The following is a 25,191-nucleotide window of genomic DNA, read 5'->3' as shown; positions in this document are numbered from 1 at the left end:
GGAGGGCCTGAATGCGGGGCTGAGACATGTGTCAGTAGTAGGCAGGCTAAGGGGAGGCACAGAAGATAATTGAACATAATAGTAACAAGGTGGAAGTTATCTGGAAGATTAATCTAGATCTGTTAGGGGAAACCCAGGGTGGGATGAGGGGAAACCAATTCAAAGACCAGTCAAGGGTGGAGAAAAGAACGCCCAAAAAATTTGGCAGTGGGAAAATAATAAAAGGGGTGGAAGCAAGAGACCATTGTGAAGGTCGAGTCACCAGGGAATGGGTGTTCAATGGTGGAACAGAGGAAACATTCATACAGGGTACCTGGTAAATTCTCAAATAATAGTACAGGGGGAAAAAATGAGTAGTTATTCTTGCTGAGGAGGATAGGGGAAAGAAAGACAACCCACTCTGGTAGGCTTATGGAGGAAGAGGAATTTGAGCAGCATCTTTGAAGTTTAAGACTGAGCACAAGCCCTCCTGAAGCTGTCAGAGCCTAGGTTTTCACCAGAGAACCAGAGGACTGTGTAGCAGAGTGTATCAACAAAACCCCCAAAGGAACAGCACTGATGTGCTTTGATTAGTGAAGGACACAGCACTGGACCAGGAACGAAGTGAACTGTGTTCTAGTCTAGATCTGCCCCTGAATTGCCACATGGTTTCGGGGAAATCATTTCACTTTCCTAGCTGAAGATTCCTTGTCTATAAAGTAAGGGGTTGGACCAAATCACTTGCAAGTAGCCCTTTTCTCTGATCCCTTGAGTCAAATACAGTAAGTATTTAAAAGAGTATCAATTTAAAAAAAAAGAGTAGTCAATCAAAACAATCTGGATGTATTTTTAAGGAGGTTTCCAAGTTTTCTTTTTTTTAAAAAAAAAAAAAAGATGTTATTTATTTATTCATGAGAGACAGAGAGGAAGAGACATAGGTAGTAGGAGAAGCAGGCTCCTCTCAGGGAGCCTGATGTGGGAATCTATCCCCAGACCCAAGATCATGCCCTGAGCCAAAGGCAGACATTCAACTGCTGAGCCACCCAGGCATCCTGCATTCCAAATTTTCTGATGTAAAACTTAACAAATTGCATGTCCATATACATTGACTTCATATTTCAGGTAACATTGACATCTCAGCTCCCTGTAGGTAAATGCTACAAAGACAAGAGGCCAATAAATGAAGACATACCCAGTAATGAAGTTACTAAGTAGACCAACACATTTGAAAACACAATGATTTAAAACCATCTGGAAAGGGGGAAGCCATTTTTATTTCATTCCAAGATGAAAGCAAGTTTATTATAATTACTGAGCAGCTTTGAAAAGAACACAAATTCTTCAGTCTCTGTTGAATTTAGATCAAGGTCTTATGCAATAAATACAAAAATATTAACGTTCTTTTAAATAAAGTAATGCTTCCCCCTCCCATTTCAATGAGGTCATTAGGCAAAAAGGCTTTGAGTCTCTCTGATTTCTGTCTTTTTTCCTCCCTCTGATTTTGTAGCATTTTAAAATTCAGAGCGTATAGGTCTAGCAATAAACTAATTGTCTGTGAAAGATGGATGGATGTTTGCAGCTTTCTTAAATCGATAATATAGATGGCTTTTCTAAATAATTAGAGGGAAGTGAATAAAAATATTTCATTTCTGCTGTGCTGGGCAGAAGGACAGGTAAAGGCTCGACAAGATACCTAGGATTTCACCCAGTCTTTGGGGACTCTAGATTGGTACAAAACTTTTTACCTGGCTCTCATCTTCCTCTGGCCCTGCTCAGCCCATGTGCTTCAGAAAGCGGTCCTGCCCTGGAAACCCTTATGCAATCCAAGCTCTTAAAGACCAAGGAGAGGTGGGGAACCTACAGTTGTAACTGACTTCATGCAATACCTGTCTTTAAAAGAAGACAGCGTGTCAAGTGGAACTGTATTTTCCATTCACCTAGGGAGTTTGCTATTTAAAGGAACCTTCCTAAAAAATAAATAAAAATTAAAAAAAAATAAATAAAGGAAACTTCCATGGTATCCTTTTGTAGAATAAAGAACCTTTGATAATGCAAATGTATCTCAATTGTTAGGTTTTTATAAGCAGGGATTTCTAAATCCTGGATTTCACAGGGGGGATACAGCCCTCTTGACTCTGAAATTCTCCAGCTAACATTATTTGAAGGTTCATTAACAAGTGAGCTGGAGAAACTGACCCCTTCTAAAGTCATCTGTATTATTAAACTCTGAAAAAAAAATATGAGGGGTTCAAGCCCACTCTTGAGTATTCAGGAGACAGTAGGAACAATTATGGAGGACCCGATAATATGGCATCATCCTCTTTAAGGTGATTGAGTGTATGTAAATGCTATTTGCTTATCTGCAAATTATCTCCTGGTAATGAGTTCTAACACACAGTGCACTGGTGTCTTGGCAGTTGGAGTTGGCTGGGAAGGGGAGTAAATCTGGGGTCCAGATGAAAGAGTGGATGGGAAGGAGCTCTAAAGGTGGGATAGCCCTTCTTACTAGTCCCACCTTGAGGCAAAGGGGCCAGGCCTTCACCCTGTCATTGGATGCATGCTGCCCAGGACAGAAGATGTGATCTTGGGTAAGGTGACAATCTTAGGCTGAGGGTAATTCCAGGAGAACAACTATTTAGGAGCTTCAGCAGACCTGTCTCCTGGCCTTTGGAGGAACGAGTGCCTCAGTCCTGAAGGGTGAGCTTGGTAGCCCATCACAGCATCCTCTATGGGAACTAACCCAGTTGTACTGGGTAGCTCCAGCGAAGAGTCTCCATCTGTGCCACTGGCCCAGTTTGAAAGCCAGAACCCACCAGTGAGAGATACTAGGTTGAACCTAACCAGAGAGCAAGTAGGCACTATTTCAGATCAGTTGTGTTTTTTAAGAAGCAGAGACACAGGAATCAGGATCTAGTGACTGAGAAGCCAGTGAAAAAGTCAGTTACAGCTATAGGTTCCCCACCTCTCCTTGGTCTTTAAGAGCTTGGATTGCATAAGGGTTTCCAGGGCAGGACCGCTTTCTGAAGCACACGGGCTGAGCAGGGCCAGAGGGAGATGGGAGCCAGGGAAAAAGCTCCACTCCTAGATGGACTCTGAGGAGACCAGGCAGGCTACAGGATAAGGAATCAAGGCAGAAACAACCACCAACATGGCGTCGGGGGAAGCAAGTATAATTCAAGACACTGCAGGTGTACTTCTGCCTTCCAAATATTGTTAGGTTTAATGTAGACAATGCAGAAAGACACAGGACTCCACCAGAGTCATGACCAATCACAGGATCCCAGAACTAGAGTGAGTGCTTAGTTCCAATCCTAAAGGGGCAAAGGATGGTGCTACATCAACTTTAACACCTACCTAGAAAGGCTGGGGACTTGGGGACGGGATTCACAAATAAATGGAGTTTTCATACTTGATGAAACTAAGGCAGACTGTCATTCTGTCTAAGTATTTGTTTCAATATCTGTGACACAGACACTTGAGCACAATGAGATTTGGCCATAATCCAGGTGTCACCTGTGTTGTACCATGCATTCATTTAAAAACCAAAGTGTCAAATGGTAAAGAAAGAGTGGGAAGGGAAGGGAAGGGGAGGGGAGGGGAGGGGAGGGGAGGGGAGGGAAGGGAAGGGAAGGGAAGGGAAGGGAAGGGAAGGGAAGGGAAGGGAAGGGAAGGGAAGGGAAGGGAAGGGAAGGGAAGGGAAAGAGCTATGAAACATAATAAAAATAAGTAGCTGAAGTGTCCCCTACCATGGACTTCCTTACTCATCTCACTATTTAGGAGGCAGAGAGAACTCTCCACGCTGCGAATTCAACCTCAAGTTTGCCCAGTAGCCTGGCTCTTTATCACTCTCTGAGCTGCATAGTTTGGGTCTGTCATGCTTTTTGTCTGAGACAAAATAGGCTCTGCCCCTCTTTTATTGGTCTTTGCTTTATGCATAGCTTTCATTTCCTCTTTTGACCCTGGACAGCGGAGTCGCTGAACCGTCCTTGCCCTTGGTCTTCTGTCCTCAGCTCTCTTTGGCTGCTGCTCTATAGCAAATGATATTGCCTAGGCTTTTCCAAAGTTTCTGAAGTTCACAAAATTCTTGGAATACACAGAGGCCTAACTTCAAGAGAAGAAGAAAAGAAGGAAGGGAAAAGGAAAGCAGGGGAGCACTCTATACATCAAAACAAAACTTTTATTCTTTTTCATCTCTCAGATATAGAGGGCTAAGTTGATCACATTTCTTCATCCAAGCAACATCATCACTGGTCCATTCAAAGTCACTCTGCTTTTAGTTATTTATTTTATCCCCTTCTCTCACTTCTTTTCAATTTGCCATAGGCAACCATCCTAATAGGTGCTCAGGTGTTTTCTTTTAAAATATCTAATGTTTTGGGACACCTGGGTGGCTCAGTGGTTGGGTGCCTGCCTTCGGCTCAGGTCATGATCCCAGAATCTGGGATGGAGTCCCGCATCGGGCTCCCTGCGAGGAGCCTGCTTCTCCCTCTGCCTGTGTCTCTGACACTCTCTCTCTGTGTCTCTAATGAATAAATAAATCTTTTTTAAAAATCTAATGTTTTGTGCACATGTAATTTTAATTCTGCAAGTAGAATTTTATATTATTAATTTCTTACTTGTTGCTCTGAGCACCATGATTCTAAGATCCACATAGGCTGCTCTGTGTGCCTTTAGACTCTTGCTTCTAGCTGCTTACCTATTAGTTAGATATATACTGTCCACACTATGATTCTCTCACTCAGTAATGGACACTTGGTTTGTATCCAACCCCCTGATGCCACAATGCTGTGAAGAAAATCCTTATAAAGGTTCCCTTAGGTATCAATGTCAGAATTTCTCTGGGATGTACACAGGAGTAGAATTACAGGGTTATTATGGAGACAGTCGTTCATGTTGCTACAAGTTTTGGCCTCATACAAGCACCCATCAGCAGGTCACCCAGGTCACTCAGTTAAGCATCTGCCTTTGGCTCAGGTCATGATCCCAGGGTCCTCGGATAGAGCCCTGCATTGGGCTCCCTACTCGTTGGGGAGTCTGCCTCTCCCTTTCTCACTGCCTGCTGCTCCCCCTGCTTGGGGTCTCTCTCTCTTTGCCAAATAAATAAATAAAACCTCAAAAAAAAAAAAGCATACACCAGAGCAGGGAGCACCTTCAAAGCTTCAAAGGGAGTATATTCTAATGGTTATTGGCAAATCATGGGCTAAATGAACAATTGTTTAAATACAGGAGACAGACACATGAATGCTTAGAAACTGCTGCCCATTAAAGATGAATCAGGAATGAAGACATGACATCTCTAAAATAAAAAAGTAAGTCAGCGGGTAAAATAGGTTTGGATTCAGAAAACTACATTCTGCACCCACTTCATGAGAATACATCTAGTGTCAAAAACTCGGTACCCCTGCCTCACCCACCTGTCTCCCCATTCTCCAGCTCACAGGCTCTTCTTGCCCCAGCCACATCCACAAAGCTACCTGCTGTTTGCTAAGTTCCTTTATGGTAGGAACTTTATTTTTATTCTCATTACTGCTGCCTTTTCTGATCTGCAGCATCAACATCAACTGCAAAATTTCATCTTGCACTAGGGCTGTTCTGTAGTCATTGGGGACAGCCAGTGCATGATCTACAGCCTCTCTCACTTCTGTCCAACCTTTGCTCCTCATCCCTCATCCCTACATCAATCAAAAAGCTCAGGCAACCTCCCTGGTCCAACCTGAACCAAACTGCTCTCCTGGGAGCAACACTATGCTCCCTTTTGGAGGAGGAGGCTGCTTGCTGAGAGGCTCCAGCTTCTGGGGTCCATTTGCATGAATAAACAGCTCTGAAGAGTTCATTTTAAGCTTTTATGTAAACACTCTCCAAAATATGTTCTGCACTGCATTATCCCCAGCAATAAAGATTCTGGAATCAGAATTTGGCTGTCAGTTTTATTGATGTTGCATGGAGTACAGTAGAATACAGCTTTCTCTTCTGGAAATTTATTGACTTGGCAGTGCAGAGAGCAATAAAACTGTGTTTTTAATCAGTAAGCCAAGCGGACATGATTCCAGAAGAAATATAGGAAGCAAACATGCCACCGTAAGAATATTTCTCCCCCCACTGTCCCTGTTCTTCTTGGATGCCCTGTTAAATAAGTTCAGGTATTGAACAATGTGCTTGGTGGGACTATCTGCAGAAATAAGATCAGAGGACCAAGTTTGGATAACTTCCCCTAGGTTGTACCATCTCTAAGAGACTGTTGAGTAAAAGCATTTTCCTGAAATGAAATTTCTTTGCATTAGCCCCTAGAGAGGAACGGTTGGTAAGCTGCTTTGCAGGAGAAATTGCCAGAGTATAGCATTTCTCCTTTCAAGAGAAACAAGGTTACAAAGCCTCTGCCTCCACTTTGCTCACTGAGAAAGACTAGGTTACCTGGAGATAGATGGATAGATAGATAGATAGATGATAGATGATAGATAGATAGATAGATAGATAGATAGATAGATAGATAGATAGAAAAACAGACCTGAAGGAAATGAAATCACTCTAAGAGATATCTGCATCTCCTGTTCATTCTAGTAGCATTCATAACGGCCAAAATATAGAAACAACTAAAGGGTCCTTCGACTGATTAATGGATTTTTAAAATGTAGTAAATACACCCACATACACATGCATGCACATACACGCAGAGGAATATTTTTCAGTCATAAAAAAGAAGGAAATCCTGCCATCTGTGACAGCATAGATGAACCTGGAGGGCATCATGCCAAGTGAAATGAGCCAGAGAGAGAAAGACAAATACTGTATAGTATCAGTTATATGTGGAATCTAAAATCTAAATAAATAAATAAATAAATGAAACACACCCAATTTCCTAGAAACAGAGAAGAGAATCATGGTTGCCAGGGGCTGAGGGGAGGAGAAAATGAGGAACTATAGATCAAAGGGCACAAATTTTGAGTTATAAGACTATGTTCTTATGATCTAATGAAAGCAGATTTTAAATGTACTCACACACACCCCCGGCCCAAAAAAAGCAATTAACTAGGGAGATGACAGATGTGTTAATTTTCTTAATCTTGGTAATGATGCCATAATGTGTGTGTATATCAAATCCCCACACTGTACACTTTAAATACATACAATTATAATTGTTAGTTATTCCTCAATAAAATCTGGGGTGGGGGAGAAAGAGACTAGGTTAGGAATCAAATACTTTGGTCCAATATAGAACAGTAAAAAGAGTATTTGGGCTCAGTGTGCTTGGTCATGTTGCTTTGTTTAGGCTACGTACGGAATCTCTCTGTGATCTAGTTCTTCTGCTATCAAAGGGAAACACCCACCTCACACCATTGTTGAGTGGATAAAATAAGGTTGTGTGCTCAATTCACATAGCACCTTACACCAGTAGCAAGTCCCTTCCGAGACCATAAGACATCTCTCTGATTCAAATAGACCCCGATGCAGAAGGTGTGCTTTCCAGGCAATTAAGACAGTCTGCTTATAGACACACGAAAAGCAAGGCAGCATCTTCCACCTCTACTTTCATATTCCTGATACTCACTTTCTTCCTGAAGTGTCCTTGTCCATGCTCCTCCTCTCTGCCAGTGCTTGGTCCAAAACCCTGCACCATTGTAGATGCTTCATAAATGTTGGTTGAACATTCATCCCTGCTTTGCAGATGCTTTCTTCTGAGTTAACTTAACCCCAGTTTCCTTTAGCACGTGTACATCATCCCGTTCTGCTTTTGCTATTGCTGAGTAACTGCTCTTTTCTCAAATTTTACATAATGCCTAACTTTTATCTCAATTCAAGAACATTTAGATTGTTCCTCTAAATATAGGTGAGTGCCTGAAGGAAATGTTCTGTAGATGTTCCCCCAAAATGGCATGAGATGCCCATGTGATTGAGCCATAGCAGCCACGTGATCTGGTTGGGCTCATACTGAAATTGGCTGTCTGGGGAAGATGGTATAGATCAAAATAAGAACATGTTCTTAGTGAATCTTCCCTTCTCCCACCAGCCTGGTTTCCAACTGTATTTTCACCAATCACTTCTCCACTTTACCCAAGACAGTTTCTTTTCCATCTTCCCAACCAGGCCTATGGGGCCACCTAGAACTATTTATCAACTATTTACTTGGTACCAAGCTCTGTTCTTTACATTACTTACCCTGATTAGCTAGCATAACAACCTGTAAAGCAGAAATTATTATTCCAATTTTACAGATCTGGAAACAGAAATAGAGGGCTTAAATAACATCCTCAGGATCACCTGGCCAGTGAGAGAGTGGGGATTTGGACCTAGGTGTATCTGATCCCAAAGTTCGGGATCTTACTTACAAAATAACATACTCTTTGACATAGACCAAGAGTGAGTCATGGCACATCACTTTATTGATATAACTTAGAATTCTCCATCTGAATCCAATCGTTGGAACTCTGTAGTCACACATGCATGCGCGCGCACACACACACACATGCACACACATTCACACACACACACACACATTTTATTCATGAACTTAAAAGATGCCCAGTCTTAAATATTAAACTCGTGGCTTTCCTTTCTTCTTTTCTAGATCACTCACCTATCTCCCTATCAAACTAGTCCCATCTCAAGCTTTCAGAGGACTTAATGAGGTCGTAAAAATGTAAGTAAGATACTGCATATCAAAAGACATTCATAATTGGAATAATAAAATTTTTGCAAGAGAAAACATAATTGAAAAGGGATAATTTTTCTAGGAGAGAAAGTTTGTTAAAGAAACCTCAGTATTTTTATCTTCATAATACAAATAATATCTAGAGACTTTTGAAGAAAAGTATGATTTTCAAGAGTCATTAAATTCCAGATAATTAACCTTGCTTCAATGAACTGAATGCATTTTGATAAGTGACAATAAACTTCTCAAGTAGAAAAGAAAATAGATTCCAATCATAAAACTTCTGCTTCTGCTAGAGCACTATTCCCTTGTGTCACATTTTTAGATAACACCTACATAAAAGAAAATGTGTTGGAGGTTTATTGTGTATCAGAAGATAATCTTTATATCTAAAATATAATAAGTGTATGACAAAAACAGAGTTTTTATAGTTGTATTGGTTAAAGGCCTTTATCAAAAGTGTAAAGCAACCTGATAATACAGGGTGATTTCACATTTGTGTCAGATGTAACTTTAATCCATTCTCCCTGGGTCTCAGCCTCTAGGGCATAAGACACCAGACATGAAAGAACTTTCTCAGGAGTCCAGTATTCTAGCATCCTTCTTAAGGTTAGTCCACATGAAAGGACCTCAAAGGTCATTTAGTTCCTAGAGAGCGTCTCGGATCTTAACAATCCACTGGGCTTTCCAAGCCAATTTCCATCTCTAAAGATGCTGCATCATCAATCCTAGCTCCTTGGGGAATCTCTGACTGCTAGATAGGGTATCAGCAAGCAATGAGGATATTAAAAATAATTCCCCAAGAATTACAGAAATGTCAGTTTCTTGAACCTAACCCTATTCTTCTGCTTTCAAATTTAAATGTTGAGTTTTGATAACTTTTAATGCATTAGACCTCCTCATGAGAAAAACAGCCACAGCTAAAGAAACAAACAATTAGATACAAATAAAATGAATCAGTTCAGGAATAATCCATTACTGTATTGTTCATAAAAGACATTACCTGCCTTAGGCTCAGTCTTTCTATGGGCTAAAGCTCTCAAGTCTGAAAGCTTCAGTAAATGTTAACCTTAGAAACATTCAAATGTACAATTTGTGAATATGAGACTTTTTTCTTAGCTGGCAGCAAGTGTTAGCTTATGTTGGGATTTTAGGGTAACATTGACATTATTTGCATGCCTGGGATGATATATGGCAAAGCTGGTTCCTTTACGTTTGTGTCTTAAAAAAAAAAAATCCATGCAGGGGTGGCCTCGGTGACTCAGTTGGTTGGGCATCAGCTCTTGGTTTCAGCCAAGGTTGGGATCTCAGGGGCATGAGATGGAGCCCCATGTCAGGCTCTTTGCTCAGCGTAGTCTGCTTGGGATTCTCTGCCTCCCCCTCTGCACCTCTCCCTGTTCACTCTCTTTCTTTCTATAAAATAAATAAACATGTAAAATCTTTTTTAAAAACTCCATTCATTCATTCATACTCTATGTACCAGGCAATATGAAGTCACCAAAGATTCAGAAGTGAACAGGACATACTGCTTGCCCTCAATTTGCTAAAAGAGAAAAATAGTTAAAGATATAGACAATTAGGGGCAGCCCAGGTGGCTCAGTGATTTAGTACCACCGCCTTCAGCCCAGGGCGTGATCCTGGAGACCTGGGATGGAGTCCCATGTCAGGCTCCCTGCATGGAGCCTGCTTCTCCCTCTGCCTGTGTCTCTGCCTCTCTCTCCTTGTGTCTCTCATGGATAAATAAATAAAATCTTTATTAAAAAAAAAAGAAAAGAAAAGAAATCAACAGTTATAACCCAGAAAGGGCACTAGGTGCAGAAGTTGACCATCTTGCAATTGCCTCAGAGCCGGATTTTGGGAAAAGGAAAGAGTTATGAAACGACAAATGCAACCCAATTTAAAACCTCACTGGAATGATGGAGTTGAGAATTCAGACATCTGGATCCTGGTCGTGAACCTTCCCATAAACACTTTTGCCTCTCTTCTGAAGAATCTCAATTTCCAAAGCTGCAATACAAGAGAATCTGACTAGATTTTCTCAAAAGACCTGTCCACTTGTAACAATCTGTGACTCCAAGTCATAGATAAACAAGAAAAAAACCTGTCACACAAAGAGGGGTTACTGAAACCTGCATTTCAACTTCACCTGGGTTATAGATGCCCATCAATGCTCCTAAAGGGAGATGGTAGCACTTTATGATGTGAGGACAACATAAGGCATCCCTGTTCTTTTTTAAAAAGACACCCTAGAGCCTCCAGTTGTTGAGTCACACACACAGCTGATTGTGATGCATGCATGGTCATTTCTTTCACGTTTCTTTTTTTTTTTTTTCTCTCTCTCTCTCTCTCTCCCCTAGTGAAATCTCTCAGAGTGATTCACTGGAAAAGATAGAAGCTAATGCCTTTGACAACCTCCTCAATTTGTCTGAAATGTAAGCATCAGCTAACAGATAGTTTATTGCTGTACACTATTACCCTCGCTGGCTGGAGCCCACTCAGTATTTGTATTCAAGCATCCACTGCTAGGAATCCAAGAGGAAAAGACTATAGCAATTACTAGGTCTGGGCAGGCACTAATTTCTCTCACTGCAGTGCCCTGAAGGTTGCCATGGTGACAACTGCTTCTCCCTGGGAGCTGTATAAACTCTGAAACATCACAACACAAAGTTGGAAATTAAAATTGACATTGTGGAGTCCTGCCAAGTAGCTCTTACCTTATGGAAGGGAGGGTATGAGGTATCTGGGATAGTGAGAAAATTTGAAAAAGAGCTTAAAGATCATGAATTAGTTTATTGGGGACTGTTTGGGCATCTTCATTTATTTAGTAAATGATTCTTGGAAGCCTACCATGTAAAGCCCTGTGTTGGACATGTGTATGCTGTTTGTTATTGTTATTGTGATGTTTTAGAATTGATTCTTAAAAACAGTTTTTCCCAAATTATCATTTTCCTCAAATTTACAAAAAAAAAAGATGGGTGAACACTGGCTCAATTCAGTTTTCAGATGATGAACCCATGACCCAAAGAGGTTAACTGACTTGTCTGATGTCACACAGCAAGTCAGTGCTGGAATTGGGGCTAGAAACTGAGTCATGTGACTCTCAAACCAGGCTTCTTACTGCTGCCTCATTTGGCTCAACCCTGAGCTTCTAAAAATTTCACCTTTTGAAAGTTAAGGGAAGGGGAAGGAAGTTAGCAACAAACATTTTCCATGCACTAGTGCTTGGCATTCCCCCCACTCCCACTCCAGGTTGTGTTTATCCTCACAGCTTCCCTGAAAAGTGTGTTAATTACTCCTTTTGTTCTGGGGAAGGAATGGAGGCTTAGAAAAGTCAGTAACTTGACCTGTGTGGCACTGTAGAGAATGGCAGGGCTGTGATTCCACCCTGGCCTGTCTTTCTTCAACGCTTGGGCATTCCCCACCACACCACAAGGCCTCCGTATGAATGGTCCAATTAGCAATTATCTAAAGAGAATAACTGATTGATAAGTATGTGAGAGGTACCTGCCACATGTCCAACCAAGGGTCCAGTGCTGCTAGAATACAGAGGAGATAAAATATAAATCCTCCCCAGGAGATGACAGTATAGTCAGGAAGATAAGACTACTTCACCAGCTGATTATGGGAAAATCCAAAATAATGGGTATTCAAATGCAGATTTATAGTCTGGACTTGGCTGTGAAGTAGAATTTTGGGGGTGGGAGGGTGGGAAGGAAAGTGGAAGGGAGAGGAGTAGGGAGAGGAGGTCATCACTATTACAGATGACAGTGCTGTCCCAGACCTAGAAATCTGCCCAAGTGATAATGAAACACAGCTTATACTGGGAACCACCAGAACAGCTTAAGATAAATAAATTGCTCATGGTGCAACAGAAAGAAAAACAAAATGCTCTAAGGGAAAGTTTATGGACTTTTCCAAAGGAAGGCCCTGAGACTAGGATGTTAGCCCCATGAGGCTTTCTTTGTTAATAGCTGTATCCCCAATACTTACAAGTGTAGGTGCTTACTACATGTTTGCTGAGTGAGGGAATGTATGGATGAGTAGTTTCAGGTGAGACCCCAAAAGCTCTTTAAGAGATAAAATTTCCTTCCATCCTACCTATATAATGCCTTATATGGTCCATGATTGCTTGACTAAGTTGTTATAAAAATAATTACAACAAATCACTCACCTCTAAAGAATCAAAAGGACATAAAAGATGGAAATAGGCACAAACATTAGGTAACCATAGTAAGGGGGAAGGAACACCAGACTCAGGGTCAGAAAAATGGAGTTTACTTCCAAGTTGTGCTACTTCTCAACTGTGTGACTAGAGATAAATCATTCAACATCCTGATTTCATCAACTATTATAATTGTTAACTTTGGTTTAAGCTTTACTGTGAACCAGAAACACAGATTGACTTCTCAAAAACTACCCTATGAGGAAACTGAGCTTTAAGTGATGTATCCAAGGTCACACAATTAGTAAAACCAGGTTGTAAAACCAAACTGACTCCAGAGCCCCTCTAACTAGCCAATACACTATATTTTCTCTGTAGAACAAGAGTAATTATCATTTCTTCAGGTGGTTGTGGCAGGGGGTAAGAAAGTCAAAGGCATTTACTGGCCTTTTATTGAATCCAAAGTAGACACACAACTGTGGCCATTTCTCAAAGTGTCAGAGTCACTGGAAAAATAAGGATAAGGCCAATCACACCACTGTAAAGTTAGTTATAGCTGTACTTTAATACTTTACAAAGCCCTGCCTCTGACATTATCTCTACCTATTCTATTACTCACTACATACCAACCTATGAGGTAGGAAGAGTGCATATTATTACTATAATTTTATAGAAGGGCACACTAGCCCATGGAAGTTAGGAGGCTGGGCATCATCACATAACGAATTACCTATACAATGGGCATAAATCTCCCCCAAATCCAAGCCCCTGTACTAATCCAAAGAATGAGTGCCCATATGGATAATTGATCAGTGGGCTGCCAGCCCAGTATGAAGAAGACCAGTTTGCCTATAAAGGAGAGTAGCCAATTTGCTCATCTGACTTGAGACTGGAATCTCCCATCACCCCCAGTGTGTAGGCTCCATGGTGGGGCAGGATCTTCTTGGCCAGGAATTCTGGAAGTTGGTGCTACCTCACTAAGTTGGGGTGGAACAGACTCCCAGCTATGTTTACACCTGCCTCAACAAGACGTTGAGAACAGAGCTTCCTGGCAAGAGCCAGCTGGCTCTCACCTTGCAGTTTTCATCTCCAGGCTCTCAGGAGATCCTCTCAAGCACATCAAAGTCACTTGATTTTTGTTGATGCCATTTTCAGCCAGCATCCTCTGGTGACCATGGTCTGGTGCATTCCAAACAATATACATTTCTTAAACTGCTCCTTCTCTCTTTACAGACTCATCCAGAACACCAAAAACCTGGTGTACATCGAGCCTGGAGCATTTAGAAATCTCCCCCGGTTAAAATACCTGTAAGGATTTCTCCTTTTTGAGTAACTGAGGAGGGACATTGGGTATCTGATGAAAATCAAAATAATTAAAAGATTGGGAAGAATTTTTTAACTATATACTTAGCATTATTTGCACGTCTGTCTTCAGCCTTCTGATTAAAATTTAATCAGCATTTCTTGTCAGCCACCAGGCTGGGTGCTTTCAGAATCCATGTAAGTGGCTCCCAACATTTTCACTCTCCAAAAAACACAAGAGAAGAGTATTATCTCCTTTGCAATGATTTTCAAAACTGATCGTGGGAATGGGGAGGAGAGGCCATGACACTTTAAAAAGGGTAAATCGGAATCTCTTCGGTGAGGTGGTGATGCAGACAGACCACAAATGAAAGGAGGACAGGCAATTCTGATTTGACGTCCATCTCTGGTTAAGAATTACTGATTCCTTCATCTCATTTGTTCATTTCTGAAGTGAGAACTTTTAAGTACTGCCTTGAGGTAGGCACTGTTATAAACTAAATCATTATTTTCTATTTCCCATTAAATCTTATTAAGTCTAGTTAGAATTATACATTGAGTACCACTCTAACCCAGCAGATTCATTGCCTTGCCAGCAAAACCAAAATTCCTGAAACCTGATACAGCCTCTAAACTGATCACTATGGATCTTCTCACATGTCAAGCAGTCACATATTCACACAGAAAAATTTAAATCCTTCTAACACAGATGTCCTCTCTTCTTCCTGACAAGTTAAATTTCATAAAATCTCCAAGGGGTGGAAACCCACAGCCTCTACCTACCACCTAAAAAAAAAAAAAAAAATTGGAAAAGAGGGGAGGACATCTCTCTGGGTCTGGACATCTCTCTTGTCACCTGTATAGCTTTGCCCTGGGGCCTCCTAGAGGAGCTGCTGCTGGCACAAGCGTAATTCTTTTGCCAGCTCTAAAACTGGACGGTTCCCAGACCAGGTGTTCCACTTTTCCAGGCCTCTGAGGTTGTGCAGGACACATAGGCATCTGCAAAATCAATCACTTTAGAAAAACAGAAGGAAAAAAAAAAGAAAAATACAAGAAAATCCCAGAACCAAATTTGACCTCTATATTCCTTGTTATCTAAGAATCATGGTCTTTATTAAAAAGCATTTTCACCCCCCAAAAAAGTGATATTCCTCCAACTCCAGTACACATTGCTAAGTTACAATGCCATCATCAGTCACAGAGAGGGCAAGGATTCAGTGTGGTTACAGGAAAGAAGGAGCATCAGAAAGAGCCAAAGGAGAACCTGGCTTCCTTCCATTGTCACCAGAGTGCAAGGAAGTTCATATCAGTTTCTGCAGTCCCTCATAGGTGAATTTAAAACTTGGTTAGGGAAAATCCAGATGCCTGGACTCCTCTAAAGGAGTCCCATTCTTGTGTAATAAGATATCCTTCAATTTAACCTATCACTGCTTCTCTCTTCTTTGAAGTTTAAATAAAAGGTGAGAGGAAGAAGAGCCTTGACTAGCTCCAATGACCAAAAGAATGTTCAGTGATTTCAGTAAGTTATAAAGAAGAACTTCCTGAACCACAAGGTAGCGAAAGAGAGAACTATTTTTTTTTAATAAGGGATATGGATTTCTCATAAGAGATTAATATTCCTAAAGTGTTTGAGTTAGAGACTATTTCAAAGTAGAGGGATGTTTTCTAGAACTATCAAGAGCAAATTGCCATAAAAGAATAAGATAGAATACAACAGAAAAAATGCAATTGATGCAATAGGAAAAAGACAGGCTGGAAACATAAATATAAATGAAAAAGACCTGAAAGTTCAGTCCCGGCTCCCAGATCTTTAAACGGGAGTCTTTAGAGCAACTTTTTCCATTGTGTTAGGGGCTTTAAAATTCTGACAATCTTCAACAGTCAAAAGTACTACCAAGAAAGCCAAACTCAATATTTTTAATGTGAAAATAGTCTTTGCAAAGTGCCTTTCTGCTGCTTTTATCTTTATGCCTTAATAACAATCATTTTTACTCACTCTCTGCCCACATCCCCACCCTGCCCCAAATCACAGGAGCATCTGTAACACAGGCATCCGAAAGCTTCCAGATGTTACGAAGATCTTCTCCTCTGAATTTAATTTCATTCTGTAAGTACCAGGCTGATTGCTATGCGTAACAGTTTCCTATTTGCAGCTAAAATTTGGAAAGTAAATATTTCCCATTTTATTCCTCCAGGGAAATTTGTGATAACTTACACATAACCACCATACCAGGAAATGCTTTTCAAGGGATGAATAATGAATCCATAACACTGTGAGTAAACTCCCAGATTCACATACAGGCTCCTGCTATTCTCGCTTCTAGCTTGAGGTGAGCTCTTTCTCATCTTTGGCCACGTTCCTCATTCACCAGTAACGTTCTTTATGACCTAAAATGCTAAGGATGAGAGCAGTTGTGTGGATTGCAGCTGGGCCATGTGTTCACACAACCAACCAAACCACTCAGTTTAAAATTAATCAGACAGGCCCTGAGGATTGACAGTGACCAAATTTCCAACTGATGAAATTGTTCACTGCATCAATGGAATGCTTTGAAGCTCGGAAGACAGAGCCTGGAGGGAAAGAGCACAGAAATTTCAAGTTTTAAATGAGAAGTTTGGAAAAATATTCTCCAAGTAGGTAGGATAGTTGATCGATAGACCCTGCATTTACTAGTTTACTCTCTCTCTCTCTCTCTCTCTCTCTCTGATTTTTTACTTTGCTTTCATTCCTTCTATCACTTAAAACTTGAAAATAGTGTCTTTTTATTTGACAATCACTCATCAGGTTATGAGGCTCATAGCTCCTACCCCTTTTATGTTCTTTCCTAAGGTGTGCTATTCAAAGTATGGTCCATGGACCAGCATCTACTGCATCTTCTAAGAGCTGGTTAGACATGCAGACTCTTGTGACTCAGAACTACTGACTTGGAATCTGCAAGTACCGAGTGATTCACATGCACATAAAGTTCGCAGATAACCCAACCTATTCTCTTCACTGTTCATCTGCCTGACTTCTTTCTCTTTGGGGTCCCAGCCATCTGCACATGGGGTACCTGCCTTTGCCCCACCATTCAGACAGAGCATTCTGGGCACCATGTCTCACTTGTATCCAAAGTCCAGTACCCATACTCAATTCTTTTCCCCACATCCATATCCCTCTTTGTCTTTCTGCTTTGGTTACAGCCCTTGACAGGGTTGTAATGAGTCAATAAATGAGCTTGCCCTTAAAGAGAGAGCATGCACTGGATGACCCCAAAATGAGGAGGTTGTTGTGAAGCAAGAGAAGAGACCATCTCAGAGGATTCACTTTTATATTATGGATTCTAAATATTGGTATCAATATAAATTGCAATTGTATAGTACTTTTTACTTTGTGTAGGTGTAACTCCACAATATAATTACATGTTACAAGAGTATTGCAATCAAAAGAATATAGAGCAGCAACCAAAAAAAACCAAAAAACAAAATTTATTTCAAGATAAATTTTTTACCTGCAGCTCTTTTTTTTTTTTTTTTAAGATTTTACTTATTTATTCATGAGAGACACAGAAAGAGAGGCAGAGACATGGGCAGAGGGAGAAGCAGGCTCCCTGTGGGGAGACCGTTGCAGGACTCAATCCTAGGACCCAGGATCGCAACCTGAGCCAAAGGCAGCCGCTCAACCACTGAGTCGCCCAGGTGCCCCTACTTGCAGCTCTTAAATACCAGGAAGGAGACAGGATAGCCTAGAAAATCTTCTCTACAGTCTTTCTGCTCTTCTACTTCCCTCACACACTATAGCCCTTCCAGCTCTTTATAAAGTATTCCTAACTCACTGCTGCATGTATCCAGAACTACTCATTTATCACATCTCCTGTCAGAACAAAGATTGCATGGGGTGTGACTGCATACCTTGGGATGGAGGGGGGGGGGTCTTCCTATGTCTCTACTGAGAACACAAAAGACATACAATCCATGTCCCCGAGGAACTCAGAATCTCACTTACAGGGAAAATGGAGAAATTACGGGGCCAAACATGAAATAATGAAAGGATAATACAAACCAGTAGATATTCGCTGTGAGAGTTTGTTATGCAGAAATTAGAAGTCTCGAAGAAGTCCTCTTGGGCTTGAGAAGTCAGAAGAGGCTGCACAGTGGAGCTGAGACTTCAGTTAGACCTTGTAGTATCAGCAACATTTGTATAGATAAATGTGATAATAGCAGCTAATATTTATACAGCACTTAAGTAAACGCTGCACTGTTTTTAAGTACTTTTTTAAAAATTCATTTACATCTCACAGCAACCCTATGAGGTAGGAACTAACAGCCTCATTTTTAAATGAGGAAACCAAGGCACTACAAGGCTAATTTTCCCAGGGTCATGATTTAGAACCCATGTGGCTCCAGAATCAGTCTTAACCATTATGTGGTACCACATACCAAAAAAGGGCGAGCGAATAGTCTAAGCGAAGGAACATCGTGAGCAAAGGCATGGCTATGAGAACAAGGACAAGAGGATATGTCTTACTTATTGGGTAGTACATACCCAGCTTAAGAAACAGGAAATAGGTTTAGATAAATGGCAGGGGTGGAAGGGAAACTGGATTGCTGAGTCTTGAATGCTAGGATAAAGAATTAAAACCTTAGAAGTAACTCTGACAAAAGTAATAAGAAGAAACCACCCAATAGAGTAGCCTTTATTGAAAGATCACAAATATCCTAGACTTCCTTTGATTTTGACCTAAATCTAAAAATAACCAGGACCCAAATGGTACTCCTCCCAGGTAACTGTACAGCCATAGAAATGAAGTGGAAATGGAATGAAGGAAAGGACAGAAGATGCCGAGAACAATCACAAGAATACAAATGTTGGGATGATCCACAGGGTTCTGTGAGATCCAAAGACTGGACCACCCCATCGAACTCAAGGAACAACCAAAGGTTCCTTTCACATGTTACATTTCAGCATGGGCACATGAGAGCTGCACAGTATTTTTATTGTGGAGTCATTAACTTATATTAGTTATGATTTTAAAAAGAACAGTGCCTACCAACAGGGCAAAATTGCCCCACCTCTGAAGTTAATGAGGATTGCAGATCTATCTCTCCTAGCAGGCCCAGGGGGCATTGTGCTTCCATCCCCCCTTCTCACTCTCAGCCCTTCATCTGGAAGCAGAGTGATTAGTCATTTGCTTGGCACTTGTTCTCAACTGAATGGGCCCTTCTGTCAGTGAAGGATCCTGTGGAGCACCCTGCTGGAAAAAGGGTATTACACTTAAAGAGGAAAGCCCTATTTTCTCGGCTATAAAGTTCAACTCCCTAATTAGAAAATAATGAAAGTAGGCCTTCTCTCTTCATTATTAGTATTTGAGATTTTGCTTTTTGTGGAAACTTTCCTGCCCTCCCCCCCACCCAATTTTTACCAACTGTGAGCTCATTTAATGAAAACAAAACACTTCACTTGATGCTGGAGAAGCTCAGTGGGGCTAATGCTAAAACTATGCATTATACTCTTATGTCCCTTTATAGCCACTTTGGCTTTTCATTAAATCTCCTCAAGAGGCCACCTTGAAATGTACCCCCTGAGCAAGCAGGATTTGGCTGCACCACCTTTAAAATATTCTAGATGACTGGTCATACAAGTCTCAAAAAAGAGGCAACTTTGATTCATGCCTGAACTCTACAAAGAGAAGGAAAGGTCATGGCAACTAATTCTCAAAGAAAGAATGCCTGGCAAAAAGGATGGCAGGATTCCAGGCTGCACCTCTGATAAGCCACACTAAAGAGATTGCTGAAGGTTGAAACAGAAAGCCTGGGTTCTAGTCCTGGCTCTGTGTTTAATGAATCTTAGTCAAGTTACACCACCCAGGCATGGCCTTGTCTCTGTGTATCCAAAGGGATTATTAATACCTCCTCATGCAAATTCAATTACATCGTGTCAACTACATAACACCGCCATAATTAAAAGCTAATAATATTCAGAAAGCCAGATGTTTTAGACAATCCTGAAAACATCATGTCTCATTGTCTCTTTTTAAATATTTTTTATTTTAAAATTTTCAGTGGACAAGTGGAGTCAATTTCCATTTGTCTTTCCAACATCACCCCTATACATCTTACCTAGATTTATCAACTATTAGGAGCCTGCTACACCCACTCCATCTCTATGTATGTAATTACATACAGTGCATTTCCTTTGGACCAAACCATCCAAAAGAAGTTTATAGATATTATGACAATTCATACCTTAAATACTTCAGCATGTATCTCCCCTAAACAGGGATATTCTACATAACTACACCATTACACCTGAACAAACAATAAACAAACAAAACCATGAATTTAATGACATTGTCCAACCTACAGTCCACATTCCAATGAAAATGTCTTTTATAGATTTTTTTTAAAACTCAGAATCCAATCAAAATTTTATAGATTGCATTTTCACTATTATGTCCCTTGGTCCCTCAACCTCACCTCCTATCCACCCACTAAGATGTGCTCCCTCACTTTCCTTTGTTCTGAATGACACGAATTCCTTGAAGGAGCCCAGGCCAGTTGTCTGGATTCATCTGACTGTATTGTCAGGATTAGATTCAGGTCAACATTTCTCCAAAAACATTGCAAAAGACATGCTGTATCTCTCCCAGTGCATCAAACCAGAAGGTACATCATCCCACATTCCTTGGCCATTTGGTTAAATGTGACTGCCAGACATCTTCATTGTAAGGGCACATTTTTCCCTTTGTCATTAATAATAAACCATAGTGGGAACTTTGAGTGGGTGCAAATAGCCCATTGGCCAACATTGCTTCATCTAATGGTTTCAGCATCAAGTGATTATTCGGTTATTATGCAGTGAGTTACAAAATGGAAATTTTAAATTTGATCATTCTTCTACATTTGTTATCAGTACACTTCTGTAAAAAAAGAAGAAGAATCCTCTCCTCTCAATCTCTTTTTAAAATATCACTGTGGAAGTAGATTTTTCAAAAATTTTATTCAATATATTATAATCCATTGCTGTCATCATTCTTTTGGATGCTTGTTATCTTTTTGTTATTACATATGTTAAAGTCCTATAAGATGCTATGAACCTGGTTGAGGGAAATGAAGGGAAACAAAACAACTCAGCGCTGCTGAAAGGCAGGAGGTATGCCCACATCAGAGAGAGGGTTCCCTTGCCATTGAGACTGTGAGCCCCACAGAAATGGGGGCATTCTGATGATCATTCAGAACTAGGGTCATGGCAGTGTACAGTGATCAGCTTGGTGACAGTGACTGGTGACAAGTTATCCATACAACCACTGCCAGGGTATCCACTAAAGAAGCGTCTTCATACACTCTACACAGAGGAATTATTCAGGTATAAAAGAAGTCCAGCAAAACACCACAGGGAGGAGAAAGTGATGAATTTAGGATCCTTGTTCTTTAGTAGGTATCTATATAGTCATTTGATAAAAATTTGCTTATAGATATATCACCATGGGCATATTTTCTAAAATAGAAACCCTGAGGCCACTTTTTGAGACCCTGCAGATCTGCAAACACAAATTAAGCTTTCTGCTTTAAAATCATCCAAAAGCTAGGTGGTCACATGATCCAAAAGCAAACTACAGTAGACCATCTAATACTGTTAATATAACCCCAGAAATGCTTTTAGAGCCCCAGGAATATTTGGAGTTTGTTTCAGGGCAGCATTCAGAATTAGAGTATCATCTGTGATTAAGTTCTAAAGCCTGAACCCTATTTTGAATAAAAAGGTGACATTCTCTCTTTTTGAATCACAATTGCTGACATTTGAATAGAGAACATAGACAATGCTTTAAAGTAAGGTGCAGCTATTGTAATACAGGAGAGGGGGGGGAAATCACTTCTGTGCTTGTGACAGCATCCTCAAGGCAAAGGGAGCCGTTCTCATTTAATTCTGACACCATGATGTTTGGGGAAAAAAGTTATCTGAAGTGACTCTCCAGATGTTTTAAGGGGCATTTTAAAGCATTCTGCAGGCCTGACAGCAGGAGGCCTCCCACTCATATTTATAACTTCTCCAAAGTAAGGAAGCCACTGTTGTAATCAAAACAAAGCAACACCTTCTCTTGTGCACAACTGGTAAGAACAAAGCAGAGGAGCAGCAGCTGAAAAGGAAATAGCCTCATTCTTTGGAAAGTCGGGACAATAAGGACCCAGGCTATTAAAAAACAAAAAACAAAAACACGACATGAAAAATTTCCTAATACAAAAATGTCAATGATACCAACATAGACCAAAGATGTTTGAGGGCCTCTGGAGAGTGAGTCCCTGTGAGGCAGTCTGGGCCACTAAACTGACCTGCTCCATGGAGAAAAGGAAGGCCCCTGCCCCACTGGATGACAGTTCAATTAGACCAACTACTGCATTTCATGGAAGTCCTCTCCAGAGCATGGCAAGGAAGACCCTTACCCTCTATTTTGGTCAGAGAGATGGAACAACCACAATATAATGATAATAACAACAACAACAACAACACATTAAGCCTTTACTGTGTTCCAGGACTTATTTCTAAGTGCTTAACACATGTTTAGCCTTTTAATCCACCCAACAGCCTTTTGAAGTCAATACTGTGATTATCATCCCTATTTTCAGATTAGGAAATTAAGACACAAAGAGGTTAAATAACGGCTTAAAGGAACTCAGCTAATGAGTAGTCAGCTGGGGTTCAAGCCCAGGCAGTTGAGTTGAAGATTTACAAATTTAACCAGAAAGCTGCACTTAGAGCAATGTCATTGTAAACCCCATGAAAAAAGTAATTACAAAATCCTAATATGTATCAAAACTAGGATCAGGACAGCACATAACAATATGGGGAAGGGGCATCCAGACAACTGCTGGCAGCTTTGCTTTGCTCAAAATAAAGTAGGAGCTACTTTTTCTTAATTCACTCTACATGTAGCTCCATCACTTAGAAGGTAGAGAGAGCAATAAGGGGACCAGACTCTGGACTCAGTTCTCTAGCATATGAAAATGCTGAGAGTTTTATCATCATCCTATGCTGTACCCCAGAGCAAGGAGCCCCAAAGTGACATGCTCAAGGCTCACTGGGAGAACTTGTTATAAAAGTACATATTCCTGAATATCATTACAAGATTTTGATTCCAGATCTCTGCAGTGCACCTGGTCAATAGGTCTGAGTCTGCATTTTTGGCAAGCAGCTCCAGTTGATTCTGAGTCAGTAGATGAATGGGAATGTTTTGACAAACACTGGCAGAGATGCTAAGAAATTCTATTTCAAAGAAGTTCAGAGAAAAGTCTAACATGATTCCTTCATCTGCAAGAAGTTGCTATAAAGGAATTCAAACCCCCAAATGATAAGGGACTGCCAAAGAATAACATTCTGAGTATAAATTTTTAAAAAGAATTCTTTTTTTTGAGCTGCTAAGGAGGCAAGGTTGTATGTAATTACACAAAACAATGGAGATAAACCAAGTACCTATCCCCTCAAATTCTAGAAAACAACTGAAAAATGGCACCAATAATCCATTACAGAACACAGTTAAGAGCTCATAAATGAGGTTGTAAATTCAAAATTCCAGAAGAAAGCACAGAAGAGCAAGAAAAGAAGCCAGAGAAGCCTGTTCCTCAGGTGGAAGGGCAAAGCTACTGCCCCATGCAGCCTGTTGACTGAGCTCCTGCTATGTAGCAAGCATGACAAGAGACCCGGGGGTTTTACAAAATGAGTTTGCTCTGAACTCAAATTAATAGGAGGCTTTATGAATTATTTTGTAATCTCTGTATTTTCTGAATTCCAGTGCAAATGTCATGCTTCAAGAGTCCTACTTAGATTTATTTATATGCTGGTTTATCTCAGGTCTACTATGTATTAGTAGAAAGAGACCCTCCCCACACACATACACACTACACACATCCATATACACCACAAGATGAAATTCTATACTTGTTTTATTTAACAAAGGCCAGAGAAACCTTGCAGACAACAGCCACGTGGAACACAGACAGCTGGGGACTGTGTCTAAACTGTTTCTTTTTTTTTTAAAGATTTTATTTATTTATTCATGAGAGACACAGAAAAAGATACAGAGACATAGGCAGAGGGAGAAGCAGTCCCCTCGCAGGGAGCCTGATGTGGGATCCGATCCCAGGACCCGGGGATCACTACCTAAGCCAAAAGCAGACACTCAACCGCTGAGTCACCCAGGCATCCCCAAACTGTTTCTTAAGTCAAACCCACTAGGCCATCCCTGACATGACCATGCAACTACCAGCAACCCTAGAAGGGAAGCTAGGGTCTTGCCAGATACTGGAGCTTAATTTTATGCTATTCCACAGCATAGCCCTCTCTCACTGGAGCATTACATCATTGTTCATGAAGAACTCGCACAAATATTTCTAAGAATGTGACTTTCAAACTTACTTGGTTGGCTATGATTTACAGTAAGAAATTCATCTTGCATATACCCATCTGTTCATCCAATGCATTTAACATATATTTATTGTAATTGTCCCAAGTACCCGGCACTATTTTAGATGCAGGAGATCCTGCAAGAAACAGAACAGTGTGAAATCCTTGCTCTCATGAAGCTTACATTCTGCTGGGGAAGACAGATGATAAAGAGTATGGTATAATCACAAGTCAGATGCTGATAAAGTCACAGAGGAAAAGCAAATCCATGAGGGGGTGGGGGGATAGGAATGTGGGAATGCAGGGGGAAGGGAGGGTGTAGTTTAAGTGGGCAGCCAGAGAAGGCCACAAAAAGAACATGACAGGGACGCCTGGGTGGCTCAGTGCTTGGGCATCTGCCTTCGGCTTAGGTCATGATTCCAGGATCTGGGATTGAGTCCCGCATTGGGCTCCCTGTGAGGGGCCTGCTTCACCCTCTTCCTGTGTGTCTGCCTCTCTCTCTCAGCCTGTGTCTTTCATGAATAAATAAATAAATCTTAAAAAAAAAAAAAAAAAAAAAAAAACATGACATCAAGCACAGCCCTGCAGGAGGAGGAAGAGGGGCCAAGTGGGTATCTCAAGAATAAAAGTGAAAACACCCAATGAAACTGATAGGCTGGAAGTTAGCTAGCCCCAGACAAAGTGCATTCCAGTCCCATTTCTGCCTGTGGTGGGCTTTAGACA

The 25,191-nt window shown here is 40.8% G+C and overlaps 1 protein-coding gene across 1 annotated transcript in view; it reads left to right on the top strand.

Moving 5' to 3' along the window:
- Positions 1 to 25,191, top strand: part of LHCGR (luteinizing hormone/choriogonadotropin receptor) — a 76,066-nt gene that overhangs the window by 27,073 nt on the left and 23,802 nt on the right. The window contains exons 6-10 of the mRNA XM_077915851.1: positions 8,543 to 8,614; positions 10,984 to 11,058; positions 14,022 to 14,096; positions 16,123 to 16,197; positions 16,286 to 16,363. Of these exons, the coding sequence (XP_077771977.1) occupies positions 8,543 to 8,614; positions 10,984 to 11,058; positions 14,022 to 14,096; positions 16,123 to 16,197; positions 16,286 to 16,363 (375 nt within the window). The remainder of the gene's footprint in view (positions 1 to 8,542; positions 8,615 to 10,983; positions 11,059 to 14,021; positions 14,097 to 16,122; positions 16,198 to 16,285; positions 16,364 to 25,191) is intronic.

The sequence above is a fragment of the Canis aureus genome, chromosome 11 (assembly GCF_053574225.1).
Source record: "Canis aureus isolate CA01 chromosome 11, VMU_Caureus_v.1.0, whole genome shotgun sequence".
Lineage (NCBI taxonomy): Eukaryota > Metazoa > Chordata > Mammalia > Carnivora > Canidae > Canis > Canis aureus.
The sequence above is the reverse complement of the archived record's forward strand: the minus strand, read 5'-3'. Positions and strand labels throughout refer to the sequence as shown.